The sequence below is a fragment of the Symphalangus syndactylus genome, chromosome 8 (genome assembly GCF_028878055.3).
Source record: "Symphalangus syndactylus isolate Jambi chromosome 8, NHGRI_mSymSyn1-v2.1_pri, whole genome shotgun sequence".
NCBI classification, from domain to species: Eukaryota; Metazoa; Chordata; class Mammalia; order Primates; family Hylobatidae; genus Symphalangus; species Symphalangus syndactylus.
The window spans coordinates 25402333-25424393 of NC_072430.2; the positions used below are offsets into that span (position 1 = coordinate 25402333).

The following is a 22061-nucleotide window of genomic DNA, read 5'->3' on the forward strand; positions in this document are numbered from 1 at the left end:
TAATCCCAGCACTTTGGGAAGCCGAGGCAGGTGGATCACCTGAGGTCAGGAGTTTGAGACCAATCTGGCCAACATGGTGAAACCCCGTCTCTACTAAAAATACAAAAATTAGCTGGGCCTGGTGGCAGGTGCCTGTAATTCCAGCTACTTGGGAGGCTGAGGCAGGAGAATTGTTTGAAACCAGGAGGCGGAGGTTGCAGTGAGCCAAGATTGCGCCATTGCACTCCAGCCTGGGTGACAAGAGCAAAACTCCGTATCAAAAAAAAAAAAAAAAAGTCCTTGAGAACTTTGACAAAAAGCTGTTGGCTGCAGTCATGTAGACAAAAGTCTGATTGGACTGGGTTCAAAAAATTATGAGAGGAGTGTGGAGACAGTGAATAAAGGTAACTCTTTCAGGAAGTTTTACTATAAAGGGGAAGAGAGAAATTACCTGGTGGTTGGAGGGAATATTGGAAAGGATTTCCGTTGGTTGGTTTGAACTGGGAGAAATTGGAGCATGTGTGCATAATTAAGGGAATGATGAGGCCCTCTTCTGACTGTTACTATTTTTTTTTTTTAGAGTGAGGAGAGTATTGATGACATGTTTCATGACCTATCAAAAATATTTTGATAATGATTACTTCCCTCTCATTTCAACAGCCTTCCTTGGCTTCGTTGATGTCTTCTCTGATTTTCTGCAACCATTTCTTCTTCATCTCCTTGAGAGGATCTTTTTCCCTTCCCATTCCTTAAATGATGATGTTCCTTAGGGTCCTGCCCAAGAATCTCTTTTCTTCTAAATCTTCATATTCTCCTTAAATACTCAATTATTCATCCATTCAACAAATATTTATTATCTTCTGTGTAATAAGCACATCTTTAGGTACTGGGGAAACTGGCTACATTATCCTTCTCTTGTAGAATCACAATAAAGATTTTAGGTTATTAAGGCTTTTAGTATTTCCATAGTAAAAAAAAAAAAAAAAAAAATCAGCTTTCTTTACTTAGCTCTACATGGTTTTTTACTGCCAAAAATTTTATACAATAGTTTCACAGTAAACATTAAAGCATAGGTGCATGGTCTATTTATGATAAACTTTCTATAAAATAATTTGAATTATGACTGAAATTTGGCAAATGTATTCTCTGGTTAAGAGATAGTTTATTTATTTATTTATTTATTTTTTGAGACGGAGTCTCGCTCTTTCACCCAGGCTGGAGTGCAGTGGCGCGATCTCGGCTCACTGCAGGCTCCGCCCCCTGGGGTTCACGCCATTCTCCTGCCTCAGCCTCCCGCGTAGCTGGGACTACAGGCGCCTGCCACCTCGCCCGGCTAATTTTTTGTATTTTTAGTAGAGACGGGGTTTCACCGTGTTAGCCAGGATGGTCTCGATCTCCTGACCTCGTGATCCGCCCACCTCAGCCTCCCAAAGTGCTGGGATTACAGGCGTGAGCCACCGCGCCCAGCCGAAGAGATAGTTTAAAAACTCAAATAGTGTATTTGTTAGCTATGTACATCAGTTTGTTTGGCAAACATCGGATGTTTGATTTAATACCAAGTCTCTTCTGTTTAATCTCCAGTTGTTCAGGCCTTGTTTGAAGATACAGATATAGAGAAGACTGTCGTGCTTCCTGGGTACAGCAGCTTCCTCATCACAAGCATTTTAGATAATAAGAATGCATTAGCCATTGCTACCATGCCTGAAAGTGCACCCAACAATATGACCTTTCTAAAGAGCACATGGTTCTTATACAACTTTGGGCAAAGGAATGGACGAACATGGAAAATATATTCAAAACCATGTAATTATTGGTTTCAACATGATGATTCACCATCCCTCAACATCGTGAAATACATTGATCTGGGAAACTCTCATGTTTTAAAAGCTAAGGTCATACGGAATGCAAAAGGTAAGTTTGTTTTGATCGGAAAATATCAAAAGGAAAGGTTATTTCTTTTCTTGAATGTGAAATATACTCTTTGATACTGACTGACTTTATCTTTGGTTCCCATAATTGTTGGCATTCTACTACTAACAGTATTAGTGCCTAATTATTGAGTACTTACTATGTACTGGGCTCTATATTAAACTATTATTTTATTTATTTATTTATTTGTGAGACAGACTCCCCCTCCATCGCCCAGGCTGGAGTGCAGTGGCACAATCTCGGATCACTGCAGCCTCTGCCTCCTGGGTTCAAGCGATTCTCCTGCCTCAGCCTCCCAAGTAGCTGGGATTACAAGTGTACACCACACCCAGCTAGTTTTTGTATTTTTAGTAGAGACGGGGTTTTGCCATGTTGGCCAGGCTGCTCTCAAACTCCTGACCTTAAGTGATTCACCTGCCTCAGCCTCCCAAAATGCTGGGATTGCAGGCGTGAGCCACCTTGCTCGGCCATATTTTTATACATTATTTTATTTAATGTTTATAACAACTCTAAAAGTATAGATTATAATCCTCATTTTACAAATGAGGAAAATGAGATTGCTACCAGCCCAAGTTGACACAGAATTTTAGTGTAGATTTTTGTTGCCCTCTGAAACGAAAACTTTTTAATTACTTTGGTATTGTTATATTTATTTCAGCTACAGTTGACCCTTGAACAACACCAGTTTGAACTGTGCAGGTCCTCTTATGCGCAGATATTTTTCAGCCAAACACGGAGAGAAAACACAGTTTTTGCGGGATGTGAAACCCACATATACACAGGCACTGACTTTTCCTATATGTGGGTTCCACAGGCCCAACTTAGGGACTTGAGTATATGTGGATTTTGGTATATACAGGGCTCCTTGAACCAACCCTCTGTATATACCACAAATGACTGTATTTATTTTAAGCCAAAAAAAATGGCTCTGAAATAGAATTCTATACTTTCCCCCATTTTTCCAGCTATTTATTTATTACAAAAGTAATACAAAAATTGTTAAAGATGCTAGCAAAATAGCACAATGGAAAAAATAAAACAAAAAATTTTAGTAAATAACTGAGGAAGAGAGGAAGGAAAGATGGAAGGGAGGGAGTAGGGGAGAAAGGGCAAGAAAAAGAAGAAAATTGTGTCACCAGAAATGAAGAGGGAACTTAAAACCAAAGAAATTAGCTAATGTATGACTCCTTGAAGGATGTGAGGCCCAGATACTGATCATAAGGCAGTGAGACGGGTTTTAATGCCCAAGTGTTGACAGAAAGTTTGACTTTGGGCCTTACTACTTTGTGGAAGGAAGTTGGAATGGAGACCATTAAAGAAAGCTGGGACCATCAAATCATGAAGAGAGAATTAGGAAAATTCTGTCCACCAGAGTTTTCCTAAAGCAACAGCATGGGATTAGAATGGGGAGAAGGAATTTCCCATAAAAAAATAAAAACTTCAAGACTGTATGACATTCAGAGACTGAATTCTGCATTCACATGCAGAATTCCAAGCTGAGAAATAATAGCACCTGGGCAAGGAAGCACAAAACTCTCTGTAGGGGTCAGGCATGGTGGCTCATGCCTCTAATCCCAGCACTTTGGGAGGCCGAGGCAGGAGGATAGCTTGAGCCCAGGAGTTTGAGACCAGCCTGGGCAACATAGCGAGACCCTGTCTCTATTAAAACACACACACACACACACACACACACACACACACACAATTTTATTACATTACAATTTTTTTTTTAATTTACTCTCTGTAGGAATACTTTTGTAACCCAGGTAATATGGACTTCCAGGGAAAAATCAGTCTCCATTGATCACAAATTGAGGAAAAGAACTTTAAAACTATGTAAGGAAATGACCCACCATAACAGAGTCAACAGGCATAGGAAAATTTTAGACTCCAAGAACTCGAGATAACAGAAAAACAAGAAAGACACTATCAAATAAGTATGCATAAAACTCTCGGCCGGGCACGGTGGCTCACGCTTGTAATCCCAGCACTTTGGGAGGCCGAGGCGGGCAGATCACGAGGTCAGGAGATCGAGACCACGGTGAAACCCCGTCTCTACTAAAAAAAAAAAAAATACAAAAAATTAACCGGGCGTGGTGGCGGGTGCCTGTAGTCCCAGCTACTCAGAGAGGCTGAGGCAGGAGAATGGCGTGAACCCGGGAGGCGGAGCTTGCAGTGAGCCGAGATCGCACCACTGCACTCCAGCCTGGGTGACAGAGCGAGACTCCGTCTCAAAAAAAAAAAAAAACTCTCGGAGTAAAAGAAGATATAGGAACCATAATGAAAGGACAAAATGCTATTTTTTTAAAAAAAGGCTTATTTGAAAAAACAGAACCAAGCAATTTATATAAGTAAAAATTAGAAGTTTTGAAAAAAATTGAGAACATCTATTTCCCTCAATATCGTGGATTAAATGTCCTGAAAACCTTCCTTCTATCTGAAACTCTTGGAAATCCTTTCTTGTTGATTGTATGACTAATTGTCCCTATTTCCTTCAAGTAATTTTAGAAGTTTTAATTTTACGGTTTTAACTTTCTATTTAACTTTTAGGTTACCTCTATTTTATTTTGGTATATTATGTATGGTTAGCTAGTTGTTCCAATATTATTTATTCACTAATGCATCCTTTCTGTACTGATTTCAAAATATAACTTTATCTTAGTATACAGTTTACCTATTATTCTGACCATTTCTGAATTTTTAAGATCCGTTCCATTGTAATCTCTCTATATTCTGTCACCAACGCCACAATGTTCTATTTCCCCTTTAAAATATACTGAATTGCTTATTAAAGGGCTCAATCAGTTATATGTGTTCAGTTTGATGGAAGCAAATAGTAATCAACAAATCAACTAAGTGGCCTGTTTCTGCGGAAAAATCTAGTCCAATCTACTGAAGGTGTGGTCCCTGAACCTGTGTTAGCATCACCAGGGCACTTGTTAGAAATGCAGAATCTCAGGCCTCACTCCAGACCTGCTCAATCTGTATTTCAACAAAATCTCCAGTTAAAGGCTAGGAAGCACTGGCCAGGTCACTTTGGTTTAAGGGAAACAGCTGCAGTTGTTTATAAACTCTGGTTTATTGATTGGCAAAGATGCCAGTTAGACTACATAGTATTTCAAATCTGTTTTTCCACTGAAGTCCTCAGTATGGCAAAGTTGCAAACAGGTGGCCTGCAGGCAGAAATTTGTCTGCTGAAATATTTTGTTTGAAATGCATAAGAGTTTTCTCTTGGCAACAATTAACTGGCAGCCCTTTCAACTGGGCATGTGCCCTTCAGTTTTTCTACCCAGTCAACCGACTCAGTGTAGCCAATATTATCAGAGACCTTGATTAGCATTTGAGAACCAGGCTGAGGAAAGAGGGAAACATTTCTCTGAGAAAATATTTGTAAAGTTAAATTTTTCTGAGAACTGTCAGAGGCGTTTGAACCAGAGCAACTTCATCTTGAATAGGAGCTGGGTAAAACGAGGCTGAGACCTACTGGGTTGCATTCCCAGATGGTTAAGGCATTCTAAGCCACAGGATGAGATACAAGGTTAGCCCAAGATACAGGTCATAAAGACCTTGCTGATAAAACAGTTTGCAGTAAAGAAGCCAGGCAAAACCCACCAAAACCAAGATAGCAATCAGAGTGACCTCTGGTTGTCCTCAGTGCTACACTCCCACCAGCACCATGACAGTTTACAAATGCCATGGCAACATCAGAAATTTACCCTATATGGTCTAAAAAGGGGAGGCATGAATAATCCACCCCTTATTTAGCATGTCATCAAGAAATAACCATAAAAATGGGCAACCACCAGCTCTATCTATGGAGTAGCCATTCTTTTATTCCTCTACTTTCTTAATAAACTTGCTTTCACTTTACTCTATGGACTCACCCTGAATTCTTTCTCGTGTGAGATTCAAGAACCCTCTCTTGGGGTCTGGATCAGGACCCATTTCCTGTAACAGAACTATTAAAGTTGACTCTATATAAATTGCTAACTGTATGTGCAGCCATTGTGCAACCTTCAGAATAGATTCAGTTGATGTTCTAAAATCTGATTAGCCAATCATTATTCAATTGAGTTTACAGTTTTCATGATCTAATATTAACTATTAACCTTGTTTCCATAGGTTTTCGAATGCTTGAAATACCACTGCTGACTGTGTTTGTTGGAAACCCTAATTTGTTGGAAGTTAAAGCTGAAGTCACTTTTGATGATACTGACAGTTATCTAATAACAATTTCTGCAGCTAGCAAAGTTTTACATCAGGTAGGATTTTCTTCATTTACAAAACCTTACTGATGAAAAGATTTTCTAAAACAACTATTGTTAATATTTAATGGGCATCATTTTAAACATCTCTGTTTATAAATACACACATAAGAGTATAGGGTTACAAGGATAAATACACTGAAGAAAACATTGTAATAATTTTTAAAAAATAGATTTATGTCCTACATAATATTTTTAGTAATTAGTTATATATTTATCAAACTTAACAAAAGAAAAATTGAGAGGCAACTAAAGGTAACTGCACATTTCAGAATCATATTTTTTTACCACAAAAATATTAAGTTGAGCTGTATGAAATTACCCTTTTGCAGACCAAAACACAGTGAAATCTTGGCAATTTAATATGTTCAGTTTATAATTTTTGCAAATATCCCATTAAAAATTAAAGAAAAAGGTAACAAGAAACAGTAGCAATTGAGGCCATTTCTTTTGTTGTTGTTTAACTTGGACTCCTTTTTATCGCTTTATATGTGTGTATACGGTTAATTACATTTCTTCCTTCAACTGCTTAAAAATAGGGAACACGGGCTGGGCGTGGTGGTTCACACCTGTAATCCCAGTACTTTGGGAGGCCAAGGCGGGTGGATCACCTGAGGTCGGCAGCTCAAGACCAGCCTGACCAACATGGAGAAACCCCGTCTCTACTAAAAATACAAAAAAATTAGCCAGGCGTGGTGGTGCATGCCTGCAATCCCAGCTACCCGAGAGGCTGAGGCAGGAGAATCGCTTGAACCTGGGAGGCAAGGTTGCAGTGAACCAGGATCGTGCCATTGCACTCCAGCCTGGGTAACAAGAGTGAAACTCTGTCTCAAAAAAAAAAAAAAAAAGGGGAACACTTTAAATAATAAGAAATTCATTAGTTGAAATAAAGGCTTATTATTCATACCATGTTCTTAATATGTACTATATGTACTTAGTATGATGGATTTATTGAAATTGTGATAGGATAAAGATGAGCTACTAAATGAAAACTAAACGGTGAAAAGTAAAACACATGTAGCTTACTAAACTCCTAGCATCTAAGAGGAAGAAATATCTCAATTCTTCAGGAAAAACAAACATTTTTCAAATTATAAATTTACAAGTCTTTTTTTTTTTTTTAGCAGTGGACAATCACCAGGGCATGAACCCTTCGTTAGCATTACTTTATTCAGTAAATGAGAACCACAAAACATCACTGGAAAGGACTAGATACAGATACAGAATAAATGTGCTCTTTGGCATTTTTCCTTTTTATTTTTTTATTGTAAATTAACAGTTTATAATTGTATAAATTTATGAGGTACAAAGTGATGAAAGATGAAAGAAAAGTTTTGGTGAGAATGTGGAGAAAAGGGAACCCTTGTACACTGTTGCTGGGAATGTAAATTAGTAGAGTCATTATGGAAAACGATATGCCGCGCAGTGGCTCACGCCTGCAATCCCAGCACTTTGGGAGGCCAAGGCAGGCGGATCACCTGAGGCTGGGAGATTGAGACCATCCTGGCTAACACAGTGAAACCCCATCTCTACTAAAAATATAAAAGATTAGCCAGGCATGGTAGCATGCGCCTGTAGTCCCAGCTACTTGGGAGGCTGAGGCAGGAGAATCGCTTGACCCTGGGAGGCGGAGGTTGCAGTGAGCCGAGATCGCGCCACTGCACTCCAGCTTGGGCAACAGAGAGAGAGACTGCATCTCCAAAAAAAAAAAAGGAAAACGGTATGGATGATCCTCAAAAAACTAAAAATAGAATTATCGTATGATCTAGCAATTTCACATCTAGGTATTTACCCAAAATATTTCAAATCCGTTTGTCAAAAAGATGTCTGTGTACCAGTATTTACTGCAGCAGTATTCACAACAGCCAAGTTACGGGGTCAACCTAAAAGTTCATTAAGAGATGAATGGATAAAGAAAATGTGGTACAGGAATATATACACAACGTAATACTACTCAGCCTTTTAAAAGAAGGAAAGTCTGTGATTTGCAACAAAATGATGAGATCGGAACATTATGCTAAGTGAAATAAGCCAGGCACACAGAAAGATAAATACCATACATCCTCACTTGTATGTGAAATCTGAAAAATTGAACTCATAGAAGCAGTGAACAAAATGGTAGTTACAGAGGTGGAGGTAAGAAGGATGGTCGAGGGGTGCAACAGTGGTCTCCAACCTTTTAGGCACCAGGAACCAGTTTCATGGAGGACAGTTTTTCCATGGACTGGGATGCGGGGGCATGGTTTCAGGATGAAACTGTTCCACTTCAGATCATCAGGCATTAGATTCTCATAAGGAATGTGCAACCTGGATCCCTCACATGTGCAGTTCACAATAGGGGTCAAGCTCCTATGAGAATCTAATGCTGCCGCTGATGTAACAGGAGGTGGAGCTCAGGCAGTAATACATGCTTGTCTGCCACTCACCTCCTGCTGTCCTGCTGTAAGGCCAGGTTCCTAACATGCCACAGACTGGTACTGGTCCTCAGCCCGGGGGTTGGGGACCCCTGGGGTATAAGATCTCAGACAGGAAGAATATGAGTTTTTGTTAGTTCTATTGCACAGTATGGTGAATATAGTTATTAATAGAGTATTGTATGTTTCAAAATTGCCAAGAGAGTAAATTCTAAATGTTCTCACCACAAAATGATTAAGTATTCAAGGTGATGGCTATGTTAACCAGATTGATTTAATTATTCCACATTATATTCATAATTATAGCATATTTATAATGTAAATTATGAAAGAGAAGGAAAAAATATGCTTAATTCTATCTTTCTTTTGTTTGTTTTGGTTATTTTTGAGACAGGGTCTCTCTCTGATGCCCAGGCTGAAGTGCAGTGGTGTGATCACAGCTCACTGCAGCCTTGACCTCCTGGGCTCAAGCAGTCCTCCTACCACAGTCTCCCTAGTAGCTGGGACTATAGGCCCACCACGCCTGGCTAATTTTTGTGTTTTTAGTAAAGATGGAGTTTTACCATGTTGCCCAGGCTGGTCTCAAAGTACTGGGCTCCTGGGCTCAAGCAGTCCTCCCACCTCAGTCTCCCTGGTAGCTGGGACTACAGGCCCACCATGCCTGGCTAATTTTTGTGTTTTTAGTAGAGATGGGGTTTTACCATGTTGCCCAGGCTGGTCTCAAAGCCCTGGGCTCAAGCAATCCACCCACCTACACCTCCCAAAGTACTAGGATTACAAGCATGAGTCACTGCACCTAGCCATATCTTTTAAGGATGACTAAGCACTTTTAACATTTTGGGTATTTAAAAAGGCAGTGTAGAGGTTCAGAACAGAGGATAAAAGTGTGAGCCCTAGAGAAGACTACCTGGATTGTCTCTCATTTCTGGTATTGTGTGACCTTGGGAAAGTTACTTTATTGTGGCTAAGATTCCTCATCTGTAAAACGGAGGTGACAATATACCTACTTCATATGGTTGTTTTGAGAATTAAATGTGATAATGTTACCAGGAGGGGTGTGGGGTCCTCAGTTCTTGTCTTCTTGGAGGAAAAAATTCAGCCAAGAGACGTGCGGCAAGGGAGTTTATTTAAAGCAACAATACGCTCAGAGCTGGCTGCTCGAGAGAATGATCCAGCTCCAACTAGCGTTGGTGAAACCTTCTTCATGAGAATCTTACATGACTATTCATGAAGGGCCATGAGGGGGTGTTACTTGCAAGCATGTTTCGAGTGGTCCCTTGGGTGCATGTGCTGTGGTTGCACATGCTAGTACACACATCACATGTCTCATTAGCATTTAAATTCTCCACCCAGGGTGTGCTTTTTAGTGTTGTAATGAGCAAAAGTCTACTCTAGGGCGAGATTTTGGAGGAGTGTGGTGCTTGTCATCAGATAGAGTCTGTACCACAGTTATCTACAGCTAGGGCCGATAAGCCTGATAAGCCCAGTCCATGAGGCCAGAAGTTGCCATTGTAGCCATTGTTTTTTTTTCTTTGCTGTCAGTTGGCAGTGCTGACAATCAGTGGGCAGCGCCTACAATCAGTGGGCAGCATCTCCAAGGATTCCTTTCCCAGGGGCTCTTCTTCCTGCTCACTTCTGCCTACTCTAACAATACTACAAATAGCATATCTAAAACAATGCCTGGCACCCAGAAAATGCTCAATAACTATTAACTTACAATATTTTCTTATTTTTTCCCTAAAATTAGGACACATGGTATATACACTTTTAGACATGTGCTCATTCCATTTAACTGTATGTTTTAATCCTTTAAGTCAATATTTTTCTTACATATTCTAAAATTTTTTTATCATGAAAACTTTCAGATATAGACAAAAGTAGAACTTCCATACATCCATTACCCAGATTAAACAATAGTCAAGAGTGTGCTACTTTTGTTTTATCATCCCTATTTAATTTGTTTTGTTTGTATTCTGAGATATTTTAAAACAAACATCAGGCATGTGATTTCACGCCTACATACTTCAATATACATCTCTAAAAAAATGTATATTATCTCCCACATAATGACAACAGCCATTATCATCCCTAAAATTTTTTAAAATACTTTTTAATATTGTATAAAATGTAGTTCATAATCAAATTTCCCTAATTTTCTAAAAAAAAAATTATAGTCAGTTTGTTTGAACTGAGATAAAAACAAGATTCACATAGTATGTGGTTGTTTATCTTTTAAGTCTTTTATTTGAAGGCAGCTACTACTCCATTTTCTTCCCCTGCCATTGAGTTGTAGAAATTGGGTCAGTTGTACTATAGAATTTCCAACATTCCAGATTTTTCTTTTTGCTTCCTTGTATCTTAACTTTTGTCATTAGACCTCTGTATTTCCTTTAATAGTGGAACTCTGCTAGATTCAGGGTCAATGTGTTTGACAAAAGTAATAAAAATACGTTATTCTTAATGGCTACAGAGTATGGGGACAGGACAAAATGACCACTACCAGAACCTACTATATCACTACGGTTATTAGTATTTCTACATTTTTAAAGTTCCAAAAATACTTCAGAATTGTAAATAGAATTTATTGAATTGTATTGCTGTTTAATATTGTTCAAAGATTAAGTAGATTTACTGTGCATATATTTTTAAAATCTAGCAAAAATCTAGATAAAAATCTATCTTTATAAAATACAGTGGTTACTAAGTGAATTTTATTTTCAAAATGTACACCAATCAGGCTAAGTATGGTGGCTCATACCTCTGTTCCCAACACTTTGGGAGGCCAAAGCAGGTGGATCACTTGAGGCCAGGAGTTTGAGACCAGCCTAGGCAACACAGCGAGACCCCTGTCTCTGTAAAAAATTTTAAAGAATTTTTTTTAGCTATTTGCACAGCATGGTGAATATAGTTAATAATAGAGTATTATACATTTCAAAATTGCTATGAGTAAATTTCAGATTTCAAAAGCTAGGTGTGGTGGCACACATCTGTAGTCCTAGCTACTCAGGAAGCTGAGGTGAGAGGATCGCTTGAGCCCAGGAGTTCAAGCCTGAAGTAAGCTATAATAGTGCCACTGTACTCCAGCCTGGGTGACACAGCGCGATCTCATCTCTGAAAGAAAGAAAGAAAAAAAGAAAGAAAGAAAGAAAGAAAGAAAGAAAGAAAGAAAGAAAGAAAGAAAGAAAGAAAACAGTAAACAATCAAAGTTATTTTATTTATATCATCAAACCAAATATTCAGGTGCTCATCAGTGAATGGGGAAGCCTCAGCTATATGAGTTGGATGTAATAATGGTATTTATTTAATCTCTTTAAAAAATATTTTAAAATAAATTTTGTTGTGTATATTTAAGGAATACAATGTGTTGTTATAAGACACATATATATAGTAAAATGATTACCATTGTGGAATAAATACCTCACATAGGCATCCATTTTCCCCTAATGTGGTAAAAGCAGCTATAATCTGCTAATTCAGCAAAAATACTTAAGTACTGAATATAATACCGTATTATTAACTATAGTCCTCATGTTCCTTTTTTTGTTTTTGTTTTTGGCTTTTTTTGGTTTTTTTTTTTTTTTTTTTGAGACGGCTAGCTCTGTCACCCAGTCTGGAGTATAGTGTTGTTATCTTGACTCACTGCAACCTTCACATCCCGGGCTCAAGCAATTCTCCTGCCTCAGCCTCCCAAGCAGCTGGGACTACAGGCATATGCCACCACATCCGGCTGATTTTTGTACTTTTAGTAGAGGTGGGGTTTCACCATGTTGGCCAGGCTGGTCTTGAACTCCTGACCACAGGTGATCCGCCCACCTCAGCCTCCCAAAGTGCTGGATTACAGGCGTGAGCCACTGTGCCCAGCCAGTCTTCAGGTTCTTGATCCTAGCTTATTTCCAAATGCTTCCCCAAACCAATTAGATTGGAATATATTTCTTCCTGGAAAAGAGTATGTTTTCTATTATGATTTATTGTCAAACAGATCTTTATGGTCAAATATTTTTCTACTGCTGTCATGTCTTTTTCTATTTCTTTTCTTTTTCTATATTTTTTAGTTTTCTATATTCTTCACTATATTAGTTTGCTATGGCTGCCACAACAAAATACCACTGACTTGGTGGCTTGGTGACTCAAACAATGGAAATTTATTTTCTTACAGTTCTAGTGGCTACAAGTTCAAGAGCAAGCTATCAGCAGGATTGGTTTCCTCTGCAGCCCCTCTACTTGGCTTATATATGGGCATCTTCTTGCTGTGTCCTCATATGGTTGCCCCTCAGTTTCTGTGTTGTCTATATCCTAATCTCCTCTTCTTATAAGATGACACCAGTGACATTGGATTGGGACCCACCCAAATGACCTCATTTTACCATAATTACCTCCTTAAAGGCCCTGTCTCCAAATACAGCCACATTTTGAGATACTGGAGGTTGGGGTTTCAACATGTAATTTTTGGTTGGACACAGTTCAGTCCATAACAGTTACTTTAAATAACCTTCATTTATTTGGTTATTTCCAGGGTTCAACTTCACTGGCATTTATTATGTGGTCAGCCTCTACTGAGTGCTTTGTTACGACAATGGTGCCAACACTGAAAAGCAGCTGTAGTTATCTCAGATCTATGCATCACATTCCTAGCAAATTTATCCCATTGGAAGACTGGATTAGTGGAGTTCATAAAGACAGTCAGGGTTTTAACCTCATCAAAACTTTGCCGGTAAAAAAAAAATCTAAGTATATTGGTTTAAGAAGCAATGCTATGTGACTTTTGTGTGATTGCCTACCCATTCAGTCTCAGCATTTCTTTTGTGAGTGGCTCAAAACACTTCATGGTTATTTTTTAATCCTCATGTCATTTTGAGGATGTGGTGATGATTTCTAAACTGTAAAAGCTTTTCTGAAATAATTATTTTTCTTGGTAACTTAGTGTCATTATTATTATCATTTTACACTCTCTATGTTGGTGTGATCTTTGGCTTTTGTGATATATTCAACTATTTTCCCTTACATTGACTTGTCCTAAGCTGATACAATCAGCCTTTGAACAATAGGTTTGAACTGCATGGGTCCACTTACATGTGGATTTTTTTCAAGAAATATATTGGGCTTTTTTGGAATTTTGTGACAATTGAAAAAATTCACAGACAAACCTCATAGCTTAGAAATGTAGAAAAAATTGGCCAGGCATGGTGGCTCATGCCTGTAATCCCAGCACTTTGGGAGGCCAAGGCAAGTAGATCACTTGAGGTCAGGAGATCGAGACCAGCCTGACCAATATAGAGAAACCCCATCTCTACAAAAAATACAAAAATTAGCCTGGCACAGTGGCACACGCCTGTAATCCCAGCTACTTGGGAGGCTGAGCCCGGGAGGCAGGGGTTGCAGTGAGCGGAGATGGTGCCACTCCACTCCAGCCTGGGCAACGCAGCACAGAGCATGACTCTGTCTCAAAAATAAATACATAAATTTTAGAAAGAAATATCTAAAAAGTTAATAAAAAGTTGGATATGCCATGAATGCATAAAATATATATAGATACTAGTCTATTTTATCATTTGCTATCATAAACTATACACAAATCTATTATAAAAAGTTAAAATGTATCAAAACTTACACACACAAGCACAGATCCTACATGGAGCCAGAGAAATGTAAGCAAACGTAAAGATACAGTATTAAATCATAACTGCATAAAATCTGCTGTAGTACACACTGTACTACTGTAATAATTTTGTAGCCACCTCCTGGTGCTACTTGGGTGAACTCAAATGTTGCCAGTATTCCTTTAAAATGTCCTGAGAGGCTATTCATCTGCATGTGAGCAGTTCACCTAGCCAGTAAATTGCAAATCACAATAAAAAGTGACCTCTCATGGCTCTAATGTACTTTTCATCATATAATACCGTAAACCTTAAATAACACCATGGGTTCCATATGAAGTGGTGCTGGAAGTACTCCCAAGAGGCAGAGAAAAGTCATGACATTACAAAAAAAAAAAAAAAAGGTGAATTTCTTGAAGCACACTGTAGATTGAGGTTCTTCAGCTGCGGTTTCCCTGGATTTCAGACAGACAATTCACCTTGTAAACAGATGATGTAAAGTTACAGTATCCATAAATACAGAATAGTACTATAAATGCATTTTCATTTTTTCTCTAGCTCACTTTATTGTAAGAATACAGTATATAATACATATTACATACAAAATATATATTAATCAACTTTATATTACCAATAAGGCTTCCGGTCAACAGCAGGCTATTAATGGTTAAGTTTTGGGGTAGTCAAAAGTTATATGTGAATTTTTGACCGTGCAGGAGGTCTGCACCCCTAACCCCTGTGTTGTTCAAGGGTCAACTATATATCTACCCATTTCAATGTAATAATTTTAACTTTTGCCTTGTCAGAATTTGTGACTCTTTTAAAATATAAAATGTTGCTCTTTGTCAACTGACTTATTACTTATAATTTTCTTTGTGACAAAAAGCAAATAACCAAACTTGAAGAATTATTTACTAACTATGATACATCACTAAGACTCTTTGATAAAGTGTTTAAACTTTATTGCATTGACTTTATGGCAGTTTTTTCACTTATTTACAAGTTATATTACCATTGGTTAAAATTGTTGAAATTCCAGAAAATGAGGGGTAGAAAAGTTGGGGGAGATAAATTTACTTTAATACCTGTAGCTAAAAATTGAATTTTTGCCTTGATTGGTTTTCTAGAAAATCAAGATCTATAAATTAAAGACTTCATAATAATGAATTATACATTTTCTTTGTTTAATCACTTGCAGATAAACTACAGGCCTCCATCTAATATGGGAATTGCTATTCCACTCACAGATAATTTTTATCATGCAGATCCTAGCAAACCCATACCAAGAAACCTGTTTCACATGTCAAAGGTAAATAACTTTTTTACAAATAAACTAGCACTTATTTGAATTCAGGAAATCATTCAGTAAAATTATATATATAGCTATGAGTGTTAAATGAGAAGGTGCAGCTGTTATTATCATGATTACTACTCTGTTCCTCCTCCTTCTACTTTAGCCCCTCCTCTTACAGCTATTCCTGAATACAGTTTTGGAGCCAAGAAGTCTAAATGGACTCTTTCCCCGTTGACTCTCCCTGGTTCCCATTTGGATTTAATTGATGGGGTGAGAGCATCTTTTCTCAAATGAAAGGAGCCCCCAGCTCTTCAGCTCTGTGAACGGAATGATGTCCAAGAGGGAAGAAAACTGCCTGCTCCAATGCAGGCACATTTAAACTCCTGCTAAGATTCTGCCTAGAAAATAACCAACTCCCAGCAGCACCCTGCCTCTCTAAAGGTGGAGGGAGGAGGGAGGGAGACAAGGGAGGAGCCATTAGGTTCAGAGGAAAAGTGCAGCGTGAGGCAGCTTCTCAAGGAGACCACATGGATGCCTGTGGAATCTCTCCAGAAAAATGCACCCACCTGCCCATACACATGCACAGACAGTCATATTCATTTTTACACACATTCGTGCACGTACACAAATACATAAAATTGGTGTTTCTTTAGCTCAAAACTCTCCACTGTCTTCCGATCTCATTCACAGTGAAAACCAAATTCTTGCAATGGTTTATAAAGTCCTCCTTGGACTTTGGCCTTGGCATTACGTCCGACCTGATTTTCCCAGCTTGATCTGCTCTAGCCATGCTGGCCTCTTAGCTGTTTCTCCAATATGCTGGGCATATTTCCACCCCATGGCCTTCACAGTTGCAGAAAATCCCTCTGTGTGGAATGCTCTTCTGCCTGATACTCCATGGCTGACTCTTCAGGTGCTTTTCCTAAAGTCACCATCATAGTAAGCCCTTCTCTGACCACTCTATTTAGAATCATAGCCCCCATCTCCACTGTCTTCCCTCCTTCCCTGCCTTATTTTTCTCCATATCGCTTACTACGGTTTTACCTATTTTACTCACTTATTTTATTTCTTGTCTTTCTGACCCCATGAGAAGGTAAGCTCATAAGGCAGAGGTTTTTATCTATTTCTTCTCTACTATAGCCCCAGTGCCCAGAACAGTGACAGACTTAGAGAATGCTTTAAAATTGTGAAACATACTAATACACATTCACCCCCACACCACACACACACACACACACACAATTAGGAAGTGAACAGACTTCTTGTGAAATCTTGGGTTTCAGGTTAAGAAGCTCTGCTCTAGGCAATGATTAACTATGATACTGAGTTCTCCACGTCCAGTTTCTCCCAAAGACAAACCTTGATGTGTCACTAGAACCACCTCCTCTACTGAAATATGACTTTACTATATTTACATGGAAATCCTTGATTTCCCAGGCTTTTTCCCCAGGATTTTCTTGTGAGTTAAACAGGGAATGTATGTACACCTAATGATTACTACCCCATCTTTTATGCATCCAACAAGTGTTAATTTCAGCATTTCCAGTGTTATCAGGCACTATCCAGACATTTTCTGAAGATACAGCAATGCACAAGATAAGCATGGTAGCTTCATGGACTCTAATAGGTGAGAATTTGTATGTCTTAAGCAAAAAGACATACAAATTAAATAGCGTCATCGAGTGCAGGGCTTCTGAACAGTACAGCCCTGCATATCCTGAACCAGAATTATTCGAAAATATTTTTTGTTTTGTTTAGTTTTGAGACGGAGTCTCGCTCTGTCACCCAGGCTGGAGTGCAGTGGCGTGATCTCAGCTCACTACAACCTCCGCCTCCTGGGTTCAAGCGATTCTCCTGCCTCAGGCCCCTGAGTAGCTGGGATTACAGGTGTGCACCACCACACACAGCCAATGTTTGCATTTTTGGTAGAGACAGGGTTTTGCCAGGTTGACCAGGCTGGTCTCAAACTCCTGACCTCATGTGATCCATTCGCCTCGGCTTCTCAAAGTGCTGGGATTATAGGCATGAGCCACTGCACCCACCCCAAAAATATTTCTACAATGCATCTTTCTGAATCTCATAGCTACTGCATCAGAAACTATGAGGTACCGTCCTGAAATCTGCATTTTATTCGTTTGATTGTTTGAGACGGAGTCTTGCTCTGTCACCCAGGCTGGAGTGCAGTGGCGTAATCTTGGCTCACTGCAACCTCCACATCCTGGGTTCAAGCGATTCTCCTGCCTCAGCCTCCCAAGCAGCTGAGATTACAGGCACCCACCACCACACCCGGCTAATTTTTGTATTTTTAGTAGAGACAGGGTTTCACCATGTTGGCCAGGCTGGTCTCAAACTCCTGACCTCAAGTGATCCGCCCGCTTCAGCCTCCCAAAGTGCTGGGATTACAGGCGTGAGCCACAGCACCCAGCCGAAATCTGTATTTTAAAGAGTTTAAGATAGGCCAGTAGTAGATCAGACACAAAACAGTGTGAGTGAGTCAGGAAAGACATCCCAGAGGAAATGCTTCTGAGTCAAGACTGAAAGATGGGTAGGGGTTAACCAAACAGAGGAGGAGAGAGTGGTAACAGAGAGGAGGGGAAAGGGAGTCAAACAGCATTCCAGGCTGAGGCAACACCAGATACAAAGGGTGGCAATGGGGAAAGGCTTAGTGCCTCTGACAAACTTAAAGACCATTCAGCCTGGAACGTAATGAGCCAGCAAGAGAGTTTGGGGACAGTAGGCCCTAATGCTACAGGATCTCCTCGGCCGTGGAAATGATTTCAAATTTTATCCTAAGAGAAATCAAGAGCCATCTAGGGTTTTAAGCAAGAAAGTAACATGATGGTTACTGTGGCGGCGACTCACTTCATCCCAATTTCTTGATACTTTCGCTTCTGGAGGTCATATTTCTCTAAGATCTTCCAGAAAAAAGTCTTAAAGCCACCTTAACCTTTTTTTCTGGTCCGGCTCTTAAATCTTTTCCTCCTCTTCCCCAATAATAACATGAGTGTGGATCCAGCTTGTTCACAAAGCCTGCCTTGCTCCAAAGCATCCGTCTGTAAAGATTCTTCACTTACATCTGTGATTTGTGGGCCTGAAGAAAACTATCCATCCTTGCAAATGTCTTCTGCTGAGATGCCTCACATGGAGACTGTCTCTCTTCTTCCTTCCTCCATGGATCTGCTTATTTAGGACAGTCCTGATTCTTCCACCCCTCCCAAAGGCAAACAATCCACTTCTGCAGAGAAGAGTGCCAGAAAAAAGGAAGACAAGGTCCCATTCAAGAAACAGAAGACCAGAACTGTGTTCTCTTCTTCCACACAGCTATTTGTACTCAATGATACATTTCAGAGACAGAAATACTTCAGCCTCCAGCAGATGCAAGAACTTTCCAACATCCTGAACCTTAGCTACAAACAGGTTAAGACCTGGTTCCAGAACCAGAGAATGAAATCTAAGAGGTGGCAGGAAAAGAACTGGCCAAAGAATAGCAATGGTGTGACTCAGAAGGCCTCAGCACCTACCTACCCCAGCGTCTACTCTTCCTACCACTGGGGATGCCTGGTGAACACGACTGGGAACTTTCCAATGTGGAGCAACCACACCTGGAACAATTCAACCTGGAGCAACCAGACCCAGAACATCCAGTCCTGGAGCAACCACTCCTGGAACACTCAGACCTGGTGCACCCAGTCCTGGAACAATCAGGCCTGGAACAGTCCCTTCTATAACTGTGGAGAGGAATCTCTGCAGTCCTGCATGCAGTTCCAGCCAAATTCTCCTGCCAGTGACTTGGAGGCTGCCTTGGAAGCTGCTGGGGAAAGCCATAATGTAATACAGCAGACCACTAGGTATTTGAATACTCCACAAGCCATGGATTTATTCCTAAACTACTCCACGAACATGCAACCTGAAGATGTGTGAAGATGAGTGCAGTTGACATTAATCAATTTCAGTCTCGGCACTGGCTGAATCCTTCCTCTCCCTTTCTCCCATCCCTCATAGGATTTTTCTTGTTTGGAAACCACATGTTCTGGTTTCCATTATGCCTATCCAGTCAATTTGATGGAGGGTAGGGTATGGTTGGAGTCTAATCAGAGAGATTTCTTTCTTTTTTCCTATTGGATCTTCCTGGAGAAAAGACAGGCGCGTGCCTGTAGTCCCAGCTACTCAGGAGGCTGAGGCTGGAGAATCACTGGAGCTCAGGAAGTGGAGATTGCAGTGAGCTGAGATTGCACCATTGCAGTCCAGCCTGGGTGACAGAGTGAGACTCCATGAGAGAGACAGAGAGAGAGAGAGAGAGAGAGAGAGAGAGAGAAATAGATGAAGTTCTTGAATAGACATTTCTCCACAGAAGGTGATATGGTTTGGATCTGTGTCCCCACCAAATCTCATGTTGAATTGTAATCCCTAATGTTAGAGGTGGGGCCTCATGTATGATGGGGGCAGTCTCTCATGAATGGTTTAGCACCATGCCACTAGTGCTGTTCTCGTGATAGAGTTCTCACGAGATCTGGTGTTTAAAAGTCTGTAGCAACTCCCCCTTCTCTCTCTACCTCCTGCTCCTCCTCCCTCTCTTCCTGCCTCACTCCCTTTTGCCTTCTGCCATGACTGTAAGTTCCCTGAGGCGTCCCCAGAAGCTGATGCTGCCATGCTTCCTGTGCAGCCTGTGGAACTGTGAGCCAATTAAACCTCTTTTCTGAGGGCAGTGCGCACATCTCAGGCTCTAGAGCGGTGGGGTCCTCTGCCTGCACCCCTTCCTTGCCAGCCGGCATTTCAGCTGCAGAGTTTTGCCCACACTTCGAGACTTAGGGAGCAGAATTTGCCCACTCATCTGGTATAACTTGTTCTGATGGCTGGGAATAAAGGAAGAGGACATGCTGCTTATACCTTTAATATTGAGGCTGTTGGATTTAGCAAAGGTAAAAAGTTACCTGATGTAGTGTTTAAACCACCCCCACTATTTCCTGATACAGATTATAAACCGGTGCCACTGAAAACAGGAGAAGGTGAATAATATATGCTGGCTTTGAAACAGGAGTTGAGAGAAACAATGAAAAGAATGCCTTATTTTATTGAAACACCTTCATGAAGAAAGACAAGATATTGAAAGGTATAGTAAAAGATACACGAAGGTATACAAGGAAGAATGGATACCAGATTGGAGAAGACTTCCAAGAGAGATGATGCCAAGAAATAAATGTAAAAAAGCAGGCCCAAAACCCAAAAAGGCAAAAGACACAGGCAAAGGCACATCACTCACTAATACTGCGGATGTGTTGAAAAAAATTGAGGAATTGGAAAAGAGAGGTGATGATGAAAAATCAGATGAGGAAAATGAAGAGAAAGAAGGAAGCAAAGAGAAAAGTAAAGAAGGTGATGATGATGATGATGATGACAATGGTGCTGCAGAACAGGAGGGATATGATGAAGAAGAGCAAGAAGAGGGAAATGACTACATTAATTCATACTTTGAAGATGGAGATGATTTTGGTGCAGACAGTGATGACAGCATGGATGAAGCAACCTATTAGGCATGAAATTTTTCAAAAAATGTTTTTATGATGCAGCTTCTGAACATTTGGACAGATTTGTTTTGTATTTTATTTCCGATAAGGAATAAGTATTTATTTTTGTTTATTTGTTTTTGTACAAATATTTGTTACCAAAATATTCAAAACCACTTTGAGTTTACATCCAGTTACCTTACGAATTAGTCCCTGACACTCTGACATTCCTTCTAAACACTTCTGCCATCTCTCTTATGTACTCTTGTGGATTTTTTTATATTATTTGAATATGAATGTGCCTAAATAATTTTTGTTCTCTTAATCTATGTATACATACATTCTTGCTTAACTGCTGACCTTTTGTAAGACTATTGCTAGTCATACTGGATTTCTAGAACCTGAAAGTTGATATAATACAGCACATGGAGCACTTTAAAAACAAAGAAACTTGAAAATAATTTTATTTTTATTTTTACATGGTATGTTCTAGACTACTGCATTATGACTACGTAAACCTACCTGAGCTCTTACAAGTACAGAATTGTGAGGTAGAGGTTTTGTGATGGAAAACATACACATAGAGAAAAATACCAAACTAAGCAATATAAATTTCACAGCTCACAGTTTAGCCAGTACAAAGAAACTTTCACATGGGGTGAATATTATAAATACTTGAATTTGGGACTAACCTAATACTGTATGATATATGAATTAATCATCCCACTGTAATAACTTTGACATCTTCAAGTAGTTGGGCTTATGAAAAATTTGACTAAGACATTTTGTTTAATTCTATACTTTAAGTGTGAAATAAGTTCTGGTCATATAAATATCACTGTAGAATGCATATGTGTGAACTCTATGAAGTGAAGTGTGGTGGCCTTTTATGTACTCAAGCTGTACAATTGATTTATATAAAAATGCAAAATGAACTCAGGTCATTTTGAAATTAAGATTAATTTTTTTGTTGTTCAACTTTAAAGCTAGCGCCCCTAACTTTATATATTTTTGGGGAAAAAAATACCTAAAAACCTCAGCCTACAAATACTCTCACAAATGCCAAAGATCTTCAAGGAAAT

The 22061-nt window shown here is 39.5% G+C and overlaps 1 protein-coding gene and 2 pseudogenes across 1 annotated transcript in view; all 3 read left to right on the forward strand.

The window, feature by feature from the left end:
- The window catches only part of CATSPERB (cation channel sperm associated auxiliary subunit beta), a 209974-nt gene that overhangs the window by 166758 nt on the left and 21155 nt on the right, over positions 1-22061 (forward strand). Inside the window, exons 20-23 of the mRNA XM_055288401.2 lie at positions 1561-1890; positions 6031-6170; positions 13101-13298; positions 15380-15490. Coding sequence (XP_055144376.1) covers positions 1561-1890; positions 6031-6170; positions 13101-13298; positions 15380-15490 — 779 coding nt within the window. The remainder of the gene's footprint in view (positions 1-1560; positions 1891-6030; positions 6171-13100; positions 13299-15379; positions 15491-22061) is intronic.
- LOC129487528 (homeobox protein NANOG-like) lies at positions 18476-19396 on the forward strand (annotated as a pseudogene).
- LOC129487529 (DNA-directed RNA polymerase III subunit RPC7-like) lies at positions 20210-21755 on the forward strand (annotated as a pseudogene).